The sequence below is a fragment of the Hippocampus comes genome, unplaced genomic scaffold (genome assembly GCF_001891065.2).
Source record: "Hippocampus comes isolate QL1 unplaced genomic scaffold, H_comes_QL1_v1.1 scaffold147, whole genome shotgun sequence".
Lineage (NCBI taxonomy): Eukaryota > Metazoa > Chordata > Actinopteri > Syngnathiformes > Syngnathidae > Hippocampus > Hippocampus comes.
This window is the reverse complement of record NW_017805009.1, coordinates 3,410,185-3,422,525: the sequence shown is the minus strand read 5'-3', so window position 1 is coordinate 3,422,525 and position 12,341 is coordinate 3,410,185. Positions and strand designations below refer to the sequence as shown.

The 12,341-nt window shown below is 43.3% G+C and overlaps 1 protein-coding gene across 1 annotated transcript in view; it reads right to left on the bottom strand.

Moving 5' to 3' along the window:
• The window catches only part of LOC109510251 (thyroid adenoma-associated protein homolog), a 16,328-nt gene extending 4,019 nt beyond the window's left edge, over nucleotides 1-12,309 (bottom strand). The window contains exons 1-25 of the mRNA XM_019860435.1: nucleotides 12,128-12,309; nucleotides 11,874-12,045; nucleotides 11,709-11,795; nucleotides 11,598-11,625; nucleotides 11,088-11,236; nucleotides 10,883-11,005; nucleotides 10,330-10,450; nucleotides 10,013-10,158; nucleotides 9,844-9,928; nucleotides 9,631-9,767; nucleotides 8,809-9,006; nucleotides 8,022-8,739; nucleotides 7,360-7,512; nucleotides 6,184-6,293; nucleotides 5,950-6,110; nucleotides 5,159-5,322; nucleotides 4,908-5,063; nucleotides 4,671-4,822; nucleotides 4,446-4,583; nucleotides 4,035-4,176; nucleotides 3,430-3,736; nucleotides 3,148-3,352; nucleotides 2,079-2,267; nucleotides 1,638-1,870; nucleotides 1,406-1,536 (exon numbers count right to left, since the gene is read on the bottom strand). Of these exons, the coding sequence (XP_019715994.1) occupies nucleotides 1,406-1,536; nucleotides 1,638-1,870; nucleotides 2,079-2,267; nucleotides 3,148-3,352; nucleotides 3,430-3,736; nucleotides 4,035-4,176; nucleotides 4,446-4,583; nucleotides 4,671-4,822; nucleotides 4,908-5,063; nucleotides 5,159-5,322; nucleotides 5,950-6,110; nucleotides 6,184-6,293; nucleotides 7,360-7,512; nucleotides 8,022-8,739; nucleotides 8,809-9,006; nucleotides 9,631-9,767; nucleotides 9,844-9,928; nucleotides 10,013-10,158; nucleotides 10,330-10,450; nucleotides 10,883-11,005; nucleotides 11,088-11,236; nucleotides 11,598-11,625; nucleotides 11,709-11,795; nucleotides 11,874-12,045; nucleotides 12,128-12,255 (4,333 nt within the window). The 5' untranslated portion in view covers nucleotides 12,256-12,309. The remainder of the gene's footprint in view (nucleotides 1-1,405; nucleotides 1,537-1,637; nucleotides 1,871-2,078; nucleotides 2,268-3,147; nucleotides 3,353-3,429; nucleotides 3,737-4,034; nucleotides 4,177-4,445; nucleotides 4,584-4,670; nucleotides 4,823-4,907; nucleotides 5,064-5,158; nucleotides 5,323-5,949; nucleotides 6,111-6,183; nucleotides 6,294-7,359; nucleotides 7,513-8,021; nucleotides 8,740-8,808; nucleotides 9,007-9,630; nucleotides 9,768-9,843; nucleotides 9,929-10,012; nucleotides 10,159-10,329; nucleotides 10,451-10,882; nucleotides 11,006-11,087; nucleotides 11,237-11,597; nucleotides 11,626-11,708; nucleotides 11,796-11,873; nucleotides 12,046-12,127) is intronic.
• Nucleotides 12,310-12,341: the final 32 nt, after the last annotated feature.

Here is a 12,341-nt window from a genome sequence, read left to right as displayed (position 1 = left end):
GTGTGAACAGTACCGTTTTTTTTTTCCAAATCTGACCTGGTCGTCTTTCACTAGTGGATACGAATTGTATCTGTATCCGATGCGTCCACTGTATGAACTCTCATCCACACATCCGATGTAGACGCCAAGAAAAGCCAAATATGTGCACAGCGCAGGCGGTGAAGAATGCTTGTGAGAGTACTGACAATCAAATCTGAATTGGGCATCACACCCCGTAATGTGAACGTAACCTTAGTTGCATAAGTGAGGTGAAAAATAGTAAGAGTTCTCAGTATAATTCAGTGCAGTTCTACATACACCACTGACAACTATAACCACAATAAACACAATCGAATTAACATTTCTGTAAGACTGTCAATCAAAACAGTGCATCACTATATGGTATTTATGTTAGGTGGGATTTCTACTTGTTCCCATTTGTGCGTTAGGTTATGGAAGTTCATCTTATGAAGCGGACAGTGAGTGGACAACTAAGCCTGCCATAGACTTTGATGTTGGCTAGTATAACCTTACTCTGTTGAGTCCTGTACGCCAGGTTGGAGTTGGGATAAAAGAGTAAGAATCGGGAAGAGTGACGGCTGAAGGCGAAGCCTCGCCTCCTCAGGTGGACACTGAAGGTCACTAGCTGCCTCTCGGAGCTCCTCAAGGAGGAAGAGTTGGAGCGTGGAGTAGTGGTGGAAGAAGGCGTGGGGGGACATGCCATATTTAGTCCCACCCTCACTGCTGGGCCTCTGACCGAGCATCCGTGAGCAAAGAGAACCTGGTGAACACATCTCGCATGAGTAGGCCTACAGTCACGCACCAGCCAGATGAAGAGTAATGTGCTTGCATCCTACTGTAAAGCTGCAAAGCTGCATTCCTCATGGCCCAGCAGGGAGAACTAAGCAGAGTGAGAGCCAAAATGGCCACACTGGGTGCAAACTTAAGAATGGCGACACCCAAGCTTGATCCACGTACCAGAGCCTGTAGCGTGTGAACAGCACACACCTGAGATGGACAAATGGAGCGTTACACACATCTGACGCAATTCGGATCTCACAAATGATTTGTCTTTTCATCTCAGGTCAGAGTGGGGCACATGGCACAGAAGCACTTCCAGTGTACTCGGTATGTCCCAGCACTCTTCCAACAACAATTCCAACAGCAACGGTATAGCCAGGTTGACCTGCATGAGGTAGAGGCTCCTCTGCGCTCCTCCTCCTCTGGCGTGATGTAGCATGGAGATAAAGCGGGCGGCTTTCGTCCTCACCTGTTGGCTTTGGTCCTGCAGCAAGTACAGGCCTGTGTTCAGCAATCTGCAAGAGATACAGTTACCATTTGCTTCAAAGCAGCGTTTTCGTATTTGTGAAAGACTGTGTGGACATCTTCGAACCGTACTTGATCAAGAGAGTTGGAGGAATGAGATTGTGGCTTGTTAGAGGAAGGCCAGCCACACACAGCGCTTCAGCACAAGATATTCTCAGAACTTCAGCAGCATCGGGGGACCGGTGAGTCTCCATTACACCACACCAGCGTTGGATTAAAGAATCCTGAGAACTTGTTTTGAAGAAAAAAAAAAAAAAGAAATTTCTAAAGATTGGAGAATGAAGTGAGAGCTAAGCAGGGAGACAATGAAAGGTGTAAAATAGGATTCTCACCACTGGGAAAGCAGGAGGCTTGCACCATGCAGAGCTTGGGACAAGAACTCCGACCCGCCTCTCTGATCCTCAAGGTCTCTCAATAACAAATCCAGACACTCCAGGAGAACAGACTCCTCAAGTGGGACTTGTGGAGGCGGAGGATCCTCGGTGGCCATCACTCCGACGAAGGCTGCAACGTGGGCCCTGCGGTACTCCGCAATGGGGCTCAACAGTGCCTCCCTCAGACCGGACTGCAAATAAAGAGCACCGAATTAAAACAGGCTTCATCTTGTCATATATGCTTTATGCTTGAATGATACAAAAATAAGCAGTGTTTGTGTGTACACTTTTCGTTATGTGGTATATATATTTTGAGCTTTTGCAGGCCCGGGGGAGGTGCTCTTCACTACACATTATGCGGCAAGACAGACTTTGAACAGTTTTCAGCCTGTAACTCACCTGCAGCACACTCTGGATCAATTCTTTAAAGTGGGTGTTCAATGAAGCATGGTCCTCCACCACCCATGTGATCAATGTCAGCCTCAAATCACAGCTCGCCGTTCTAAAAGTTTCCAAAAGGTCAGGCGCCCACTTGGGTTCGGTACCGAGTAACTGGATGGCTCGTTGGTGAAAGGAAAACAAGCCAACCTGAAATGAAGGAAACAGGCGACAGTGTCACTTGTGAATAGATACTGTTTATGTAGACTATACTGTATAAATATTCCTCACCAACCTTTTGTGTGTGTGTGTATTGGGGTCTTTTTCAGAAGAATTCGTGCCATTTTGGGAGTACAGTCGACCCTCACATACTTGCAGTTGGACACCCATAGATGTGCAATTTCCCTGATTTATTTTCAAAGGTGTTGTTAGGGGTTGGTTGTTCCCATTTTTTTCTACCCCCTCCTTTTTTTCCCCACTATTCTTTGAGGAAAATGTGTACTGAATACATAAGCATTTTCTGAAGGTTAAAAACAAAAAAAAAAGAAAATCCCCTCCCAAAGCATTTTAATGGCCTTCGTGAATCACGTATGGCCCACAGGAAGCAATTACATCATTTTCTTTCTTAAAATCGTTTAGTTTCAAATGTATGCAACCTTTATTTATATTCTATTCGATTGTCTTACTAAATAACTGGTTCATTTATTTATTGTAAACAACTCAATGATAACCAAAATTAGTAAAATAAACCAAGCTTTTATGTAAATGTAGCCGTTTTATTTCATTAAATAACTCATGAATCTATACTAATTATCAACAGAATTTCCATTGAGCTGAAGCCTCAAGATTTGCTTGACATCCTGCACACATGATGGTTTGCACCCGCACAAACCTTTTGTGGTTAAACTCACCATTTTTGTGACTATGGAGGTCGGAGGTACTGTAATACATTATTTATTTACATTTTACATTCTGAACGACTAATCCATTATGGTTTCTTCTACAGCAGCAAGCTAGCAATAAACCCCAAACACATGACAACATCATCCATAATGTGTGTTTAAAAACACATCACTACGGTATCACACACCTGAAGCCCCTGCTTGGGTGTGCGAAGCTCACGTATGAGAACGTCAAAGAGCGTGGAGAGAAAAGTCTCGCAGCAAAATCTTCTCAGTGACTCCACAACGGTAACATATGCTGCTCTCACCAGCGGGCAGCGCTGAATATCTGTGGCAAGCCACAGCGATGCCTCCACAGCGCTCACCGCTGCATGAAGCTCTGCTGCAGGCACACTGCAAAGACAAGACGAGTCAGCAAGTCAAAGCCTGAAAGGTCTGGTCAATGAATCAGGCCAAATTTAATGACTCACCAGTCTTTGCCGAGAGTTCTGTCAAGCAGAGCTTTAATGTGCAGCAGTTGCCCGTGAAGCCAGTTGTGACAGCAGCGCTCCGGTGTGCGGGGCAACCGGGCCGTCAGATTGATGAGGATGTTCACATACTCTGACGGGGGAGTCATGGCGACCAGTGCCTTGGAGGCCATCACTCTCACACTGTAAATGGGACTGGCAGAGAGCTGGAATAAAGGAGGCAGGAAGTCGGCCAAGGTTCTGAACAGATAAAATGAGAGAAAACAGTAAGTTGCCTCACAAAATAATGTTGAAGATTTGTGTTGACCGAATCAACACAAACACAGCGAGTGAAGCCTAAAGTAACACTATTAAAAACGTTTGGTGGAGAAAAGATACCAATTGCTATTGCGAAGCCACGTTTGATAAGTGTGAGGGAGAGAAAAGGGGAGACAGAGAGATAGTGATAGAGAGAGCGAGACACATCCCATGTGTAAACTAGCATCTTCTACATTCATTCAGAAATGTGAGAATAAGTGTGAGGGAGAGAAAAGGGGAGACAGAGAGATAGCGATAGAGAGAACGAGACACATCCCATGTAAGCTAGCATCCTCATTACTGCTAGCTACATTCATTCAGAAATGTGAGAATGTAAAAACAATTCACTTGTTGGAGCATCTTTGATGGTATATCCTTAAACTCAGGTTCACTGCTGCTGAGTAGAGCTGAACAGTATCTGGTGAAGCCGACAGAACATCCCTCTACTGCCCCCTAGTGAAGAAAGAGAAGATGTACTTCAATTCACATCGGTATTTAAACATGCAATAAATAAATAAATAGATACAATAAAAACATTTCACACCCTAATGTAAATTTCTTATGAATTGATTTTCAAAATGTTCATTGCAAAGATGAATACTTCTGTTTGTACAGAAAGACTGGTTGTGTTGAGAAATTCATGGCTGCAGCGCAAGCAAATAATTTGGGGGTGGGGGAATCAAAGAATTTTGATTGCAACTGCGAGAGACACTTGAACATACCCAGTGACGGCATTTGAGGAGAATAAGTCTAAAAATAACTGATGCAGTTTCTAGTTGTTGCTTTGTGAGAAAGCAGGTGTCGGGCTTGGATTCAGAGAGAATTTTCTCCACAAGCGATCCTAAAAAGATCCCTGTTTCCTAATGAGAAGAACAGAAATAAACGCATGAGTATTTAAAAGGAGTACAGTATTAAAATGCTAAATTACCACGAGGTTGTGTTGGTACCTTAAGTGACACCCAGCAGCAGGTGAGAACAAGGCTGTGTTCTTCAGACAACAAGACACACTCCTCACCGCCATCTACGAGGTTGTCTTCAGATGCGTGGGCTATCAGAGAGCTGATGGCATTTCCCATATCACAGAAAGAAGGGGGAGCATCTAAAGGAGAAATCATTTCAGATTGTAAAGGGCGCCTTATCCTTTAAGTGAAAACTCAAACCTGCTTTTTTTAATTGAAGATTACCACTTTCCGTTTCCTGCTGTCCGTGCAACATGCCAAGCAGAAGCAGCGAAATGTTCTTCAGCAGGCTCAGCAGATCAGTGATTAGTGTAGAATCAAGTGAATCAGAGATGCTGCATCTGTCGTCCAACAAACATTTCTGCAGGGCGCTCAGAACCCCTGAAACCAAAGTCACAACGGATTGAAATTAAAAACAAAACAAACAAAAAAGAAAAACGAATGAAATGGTGTTCAACTTTTACGTTTCGACGGACCGTGCATAGGCTTGGTTCTGGCAGAGAGCATTACATCTGCTTTGGCTGTGAGGTAGTGATCCTTCAGCTCATTCACAAGGAATCTAGCAAAGCTGGAGGCCTTGATGTTATGTACGCTGCTGGCACCAGCACTGTTTATTTGGCATTCAGGAAGGCCTTGCCATCTAAAAAACAAAAGAGTTGATAACTACCAACCAGTGCTTTACACACTCTGAGGGAGGGACAAGCAAAAGCACATCTTGTATGTGCACTCATGGGGTACATTCGGTAAAATTGCACCAACTAATAACATCCAATACAAGAGATTTATGAATCATACTTTAGACAGGTATTAATTTAACAATATGTTTATGATTGTGGTTGGAGCAGCTGTGTGAAACTCTACTGCAATGTAATATTAATATGATTGTGACGTCCAGTCAGATTTATTTACAAAGCCCTGAGGAACAAATGAGTCTCAAAGGTCATTATAGGCCCACAGTGGAAAAATACTAAAGTCATCCCCGTATCTAACCCAACCCAAGAAGTTAAAGGGAAAAAAAATGCCACATGGGCGTGCAAGAACATGTTAACTAGAACAGCATAAAAGTCCATTTAACAGGACTATGTGTCGCAAGAAGACACCTTTGGGGAAGTTTTGTCACCGTACTTGGCTATATGGCAAGCTAACATTGCACAAATGATGATATGCAGCACAGTTCTACGCAGCCAGAATTTGGGTACATATCCTGTGTCGGATGTCATTATACGGACCGGGACTACATAATAATCCTTTGGGTGGTATGACTTACTTGTGATGGAGGACCTTCATCATCAGCGCCCCCATCTGAGCCTGCTGGACCCGAGGACTGCGCAGAAGCTGCTTGGTACGAACGAGCAGAGCCGCAGCGACATCGGCAGGCAAAACAGAAGGGAAAAATCTCACCAATAATCCTGCGGAAAGTTCCCGAATCTGAAAAAGGAAACATTTATTGGCTTCTCTTAATCTGAGAAAGAGAATACAAATGAGGCTTGGGCAGCTCTACTTCATTCGTGGAATCTTCCAAACAGCTGATGAGGACCAGCAGTTTTTCTCTGGAGAAGAAGTCCCACTGTCCTCTTGACGTGGCGCAGGTCAAGAGAGATCCCATGTCCACTGGAGAAAACAAATCAAGGAATAGGAATGAAAGCATTCAGAGTACTATATACCAATAAACCAAAATAACATTTTAAACAGCTAGGATTCATCCACCCATTATCCGTGGATCTTATCTTCATGAGGGTCAGCTGTCTTCAGGTAGGAGGCGGGGTACACCCTGAACTGGTTGACAGCCAATGGAAGGGCACACATAGACAAACAATCATCCGCGCTCACACTCAAACCTTGGGACGATTTAGAGCTTTCCATTAACTTGCCATGCATGTTTTGGGAATGTGGGAGGAATCCGGAGGAAACCCGTAGAAAACCCACACAGGCACGAGGAGAACATGCAAACTCCATTTGAATTATCTTTACTTTTGTTGTGCGCACTGTCTCTTTTATCTCAAGCTAAGGAGCAAATAAGGGCACAATCAAGTGTGAGGGACTCCCTGGACCAGGTTATGCCTATCTGTGTGTGCTACCTACTGGGACTGTGACACACTAATCTTTTTGTACTCGAGTCTCCTGTCGATTCTTCCATCCATTACTTTGAAGAACAATATGAGACATCAGACGTGACCAAATCAGGAACTAAATCTTAATTTTTGTTCATTTCAAAATCATGTCCTGTTTTAGAACATAGGGATGGAAATTAAAATCTTTTTTTATCTGATTCATTGAAAAAGTAATCAACACATTAATGGATTATCAAAAAAAAAAAAAAAAACTAATTTGTAGCCTTAATAAATTCACACACAATATCACACACAGAGTCTGTATTCACTTATTTCTGCAGTGGAGGGGAAACAGGGAATTACTTAACCCTTAAGTCTCGTGGGGGCGTGGGAGGGGGAAAGAAAGCGAGAGGGAAAGAAAGCGAGAGAGAGAGAGAGAGAGAGAGACAGAGAGAGAGAGAGAGAGAGCGCGCACTGCCCTGTACTGCCGTTAGACAGACAGACAGACAGATACCACAGAACGACAGATCGATAGATAGAAGGATCGATCGGCATGGATACCTTATTGATCCCGTGAGGGAAATAATATTTTATAAAATTGATACAACACAGTGCCCATTACTGACCGGGTGGCTGTCCCTTTCTCTTGTCAGGGCTCCAAGTGTCAGTGCAGGTCTCCAGCAGTGCAGACAGTAACAGTAAGACAGTTTTCTTCCTCTGGTAACTGTGATTTGGTGTCAAGTTGCAGCATACCAGTTGGCTCAACCAGTCCACAAAACCTAGGACAAATATATTAAATAAAAATAAATAAATAAATAAATAAATAAATAGATGGTAAACGCGCGGATATTTTGTGATTAGGCAGACCTGTGGCAAAACAATGCAAGATTTGCATTAAAATTATTTAAATACTATGGTACAATCATGTCAGTTTGCCAAGACTTTGCAGGAATTTAACTGACAGATATTTTTATTCCTATTATTAATTAAATTAATTGATACAATTCAAATCAAACTCTCATGCTACCATGAATGCTTTGTTTGATTTTTGTTATTCAATGGCAGACGTCAGTATTTTTGACTTCCGATCTCGTCTTCGCAATATTATTTGCCGGATTTGTCTTAAGTGTCATTGAAAGTGTAAAATCAAACTCGACGAAAATCCAAAAGATTAAAACGTTTCAACCAAAGTATAACATTGTTAATCTTTGTCAAAAGGAGTCTCGAGGCAACTTAGTATAGATTGCTGGGCTGCAAAGCATCATCTGACAAACAACAAACATCTCACCTATTCCCAAGGCGAGTATTTCCTGTGAGCTTTCCATCTGGCTGCTATTCCCTTTGCCCCTTTGTTGTTTGATGTGCGCCAAGCAGCCATCTCTGATCCGAACCAAAAATCTCCTCACCGCTGCTTGAAAATGTTGTCGGAAAAGTGAGGACTCTGAATTTAAGTTCTGAGGAATGAAGGTTCTCATTATTGACAGTTCCTCTGGTGTTGGAATCTCTTTGGTCTTGAGGCTGCAACACAGTAGGTTGAGGGCGGCAAGTCGAATGTTGTCATCAGCAGAGCCCAGGGCGAGTTGGAGGATTTTCAGGGTAGAGCTCCCCTGCAGAACCCAGGGAGAACTCCCAGTCACAGCCCGGTAGCTACTCATGATGAATGCCCAGGCACAGAGGTGGCCTGGTGAGAACGGGTCCAGGGAGGCCAGCAGAGGCTCCACAGCAGAGGGGAAGACTTGGAAGGTGCAAGGGAGTAAGTGCGTTGAGCTGTTGTTTTGAAGAATAACTATATTTGAGGTCAGGGCCTCAAGGAGGACAGGAAGCCATCGTTCTGCCCACTTATTGCCCAGATCTGACTCTGACGGTGCCTTTAGAGTGTCGCCAGAAAGCTCTTTTCTCTGCTGCTGGATCAGACACTTGTAAAGTTCCGACCCGCATGGAGACAGGTGATCATTTGACATGCACTTCAGGAGGTGATTTGGTATTTCAGCATAGTGATCCAGCACCTGCTTGATAAAAGGGTTGTGCATTAAAGGCCAGCGCGATGTTTCCAATGGAAAAGCATTCGAGCTCACCGTGTCAGTCCCCAAATACGGAAGTAGAGCGCAGAGGCGATGGTACTTGGCTTTGGATTCCCACGGGAGTTGGATAATTCGATGAAGTAGAGTCAAATAAAGAGGCTTCTTCGTGTGACCAAACTGCTCACAGTCCATGTCGTAGAAGTCCAGCAACAAGCTAAAGGTAACACGGGCACAGTCGGACACGCCTTCCACCTATCAGGGCACATCAAGACAAGCGTCTATAAGAAAAAAAAAAATTATATATTACACTCCTTAATGTGTATACACAGACACACTTCTTCATCAGCGATCCCATTCGAGCATGTTGGACTAAACTTGAATTTTTTTTGAGGTGGTAGTTGGTGTAAAAAGTTTGAGGACTACTACTTAATATCGTCACGACATAGATTATATCATAGTGTATATCTATATGATGCAGTTCAGTTCTACACTACTAAACTTCAACTACAGTTATAAACAAAGACTACTTCTATGCTAGTGTCAATCAAAATTGAGCATGAAAACAGTGGATATGGTTCTTGGGTCTCATTAGATTTTGCAGGAGTACCTGATGTTGTGACCCAGTGAGTACATGTGTGTGAATTTGGGTCTATTTGTAGGATACACTGAGACTGACTATTGGGTTTGGCTACGAATGTACTCATTTCAACCACAGTACATTTCTTGTGGGATTTTAGCTATCCCCCCCCCCCAAAAAAAAGACAATGATTTTATAGATTTGTGTAGGAAAGAAATATTAATTTAATCACTAAAATTAAATACATAATACACACTACAAATAATGTAAAACGATACCAATAAAGTAGTTGAACTCACTGGACTTTCAGCACTGGTCCAAATAACAGAAATGAGCTTTTGCTGCAGGATGCTGTCATCGGGCAGAAAACGGCCACCCGTCATCTTCCAGATATCAGGCAGACATTCTTTGACCTTCTTCAGCCACAGTGTGAACACTGCAACCACGTGTCATGTTTGAACAGGTGATCTTTGCATGGAAGCACGTGAATAAAATGTCTTGCTATGACTCACCCTCAAACGCAAGGTAGTGGCAATTCAGCTTCTCTTCACACAAATCATAAAGTAGAGGAAACAAAGCATCCAGCAGTAAACTGCCCTGCAAAGACAACTAAGCATCATTAGGTAAATAAAGTCAACATGTCTCTCGGCTTAGGTGAATTATGCTGGCCTACAGATTTACCTCTGCGCCCTCTGCACAGGAACTGAGCAATATGTGAGGTTGACAGCATGTGAGGAGGCCCCTGCTCATTGCCAGCTGACCCAGTGCGCCTCCTGATGTGGGGCAACACTGCACCTGAAGGGCACCCACAGTCAGCAGCCAGGGCTCTTGGGAAAGAAAACATTGTTAGAAACCGCTGAGCAGCTGCATGGAGGTATAGAATTTCTAGATGAGATTGATACAAAAATAAAATAAATAGGAGTGAATTTTACAGCACTTCACGACGGACTACACAGCGAGTCCAAACAGGATATGGCTGGTCAGCAGCGATACCGTACCTAAATGAGAGCTCTGGAAAAGACCCCAGGCAGCTGCTGCACCTGCGCTGCTCTCTGATGCCGTGTTGATGAGCATGGCCATGGCGGTCCCGGCCAAAAGACGAGTGTCTCTGCTGCAGCTCTGCGGGACACAAATGACAAGGAGGGAAGAAAAGGAACCAGCGCATACAGGACACTGATTGGATCCTTCATTAGTTTTCACTTGCATTATCTAATGAGATCCAAAACAAGTTCAGTATTAAATCCATTTTACTGACACTCAGAGAGGTATTCATTGATCAAGCCATTTGTTACTGGGGTGAAAGTTTGTAGTGGTGTATAATTGGACTGCATCCCACTGAGTAATGTTTCACATTCACAACACAAGGCTCCTCACATGTAGCTAAATAGCATGAATGCTACACCACGGCAAAGCACAAATACAAGAATGAAAACATAATAAAAACAACAGACTTTGACAAAACTAAAGATGGGTCAAGGAAGAAGAAAATGCCATTATAGTGAGTGAATTCAGGCTTTAAATAATTGACAGCAAAATTAATTAATAACAAACCTGTCCAAATATTATTTCTGCGAGAACCTGCAAGATTTTCTTCATGGCTGGGCTCCTCTCCTTTTTTACCCAAACTGCAAAAGACACTTCTCTAGACAAAAGCTGAAATATCTGGAGGCAAACCTGCAGAGATCACATATTGGGGACAAGAGGACGAGCTGTGATGGAGGTCACAGATTCTGTGCATTTCCGAAAGTATACTCACCTTGACAGCCATGTAACATAGCTGCCCATCTCGCAGTGGCTCTTGTTGCACTATTAAAGGGAAGAACTTCGCCAATTTGTCCAGAAAGGCAGGACAAAGCTCCCGCCACACATCACGGCCCACAGAGCTAACCTCCAGGAACATACAAGCTAAAAGTGTAAATAAACGATAACATTATAACAACTTGTTCAATCTAAAGATATTGAAGAATTTAATCAATTATTCCGTCTCAACTAAGATACTGTTACGAACGGTCAATTTTAGCTTGAGTGACTACATGAACAACAGCTCTCAGTATGATGCAACTTCTGTGATCAGAATCAGTGATGAGAATGAACAAAATACAAATACAGTACTTTATTGCTGCGCACAGGTAACTTCATTTGTGATTTTTCTTTTAGACAAACGTCTATTGATAATCCCTACATATGAAAAAAAAAGCTATGTACCACCACTACTACTACTGCATATAAAATGGCAGGCAAATGTATCAACATAATGAACACAAACCTCTCTGAAGGTGTTCATGAGAGAATATCTGGAAAAACAGAACGGTCAGCATTAACCCGTGCAGCTTTTGTAAATGTCAGCAAAGTTTGTACGGAAAATGTTGGCGTGTACCTGCTCTGAGTGAACTATAGAACTCAAACAGGCGTGGATCTCTCCAAACACCAACTGATGATCCACTATCGCCAGACACTGCAACATCTGTAGAGAAGCAGGAAACATGAGTGAGATAACATTTCTATTTCAACAGCAAGCAGACTGCATACTGCGAGAATCGACCTGGTCTACTTTTCTACAGGCTGTAGATATGTGCACCATCTGAAGCTGCAAGCAGACGAGAAGTCTGACTACAAGCTCAAGGTGATCACGCGCCAGCACATGTAGATTCACCGTCTTCAACAGTTGGGCAGCCTCGTCCAAAATGCGCTCCTTGGTCCTTTTAACGTCGCTCCTGTTCATATTGGGTATATCGGGGGTACAATTAATGCCATCTCCAAGTCTGCGAATAGTCTCTTGACAGGAAAAAAACAAACCTGGAGCACTCCGAAAGCTTATCGAAAACGCGCTCGAGCTTTGGGTCCTCGGCGATGACACAGTTTTGTAGACTTGTCAGAAGTTCATCAAAAGACATAATTTCAACGGTCACATTCGCAGCACACATGGGACATGGACAGCCGTCAGGCTGGTTTAGCCTCAGTACGTCTACTATCAGTTAGAAAGCTGCCATTCTGGTTTTACAGTGACTTA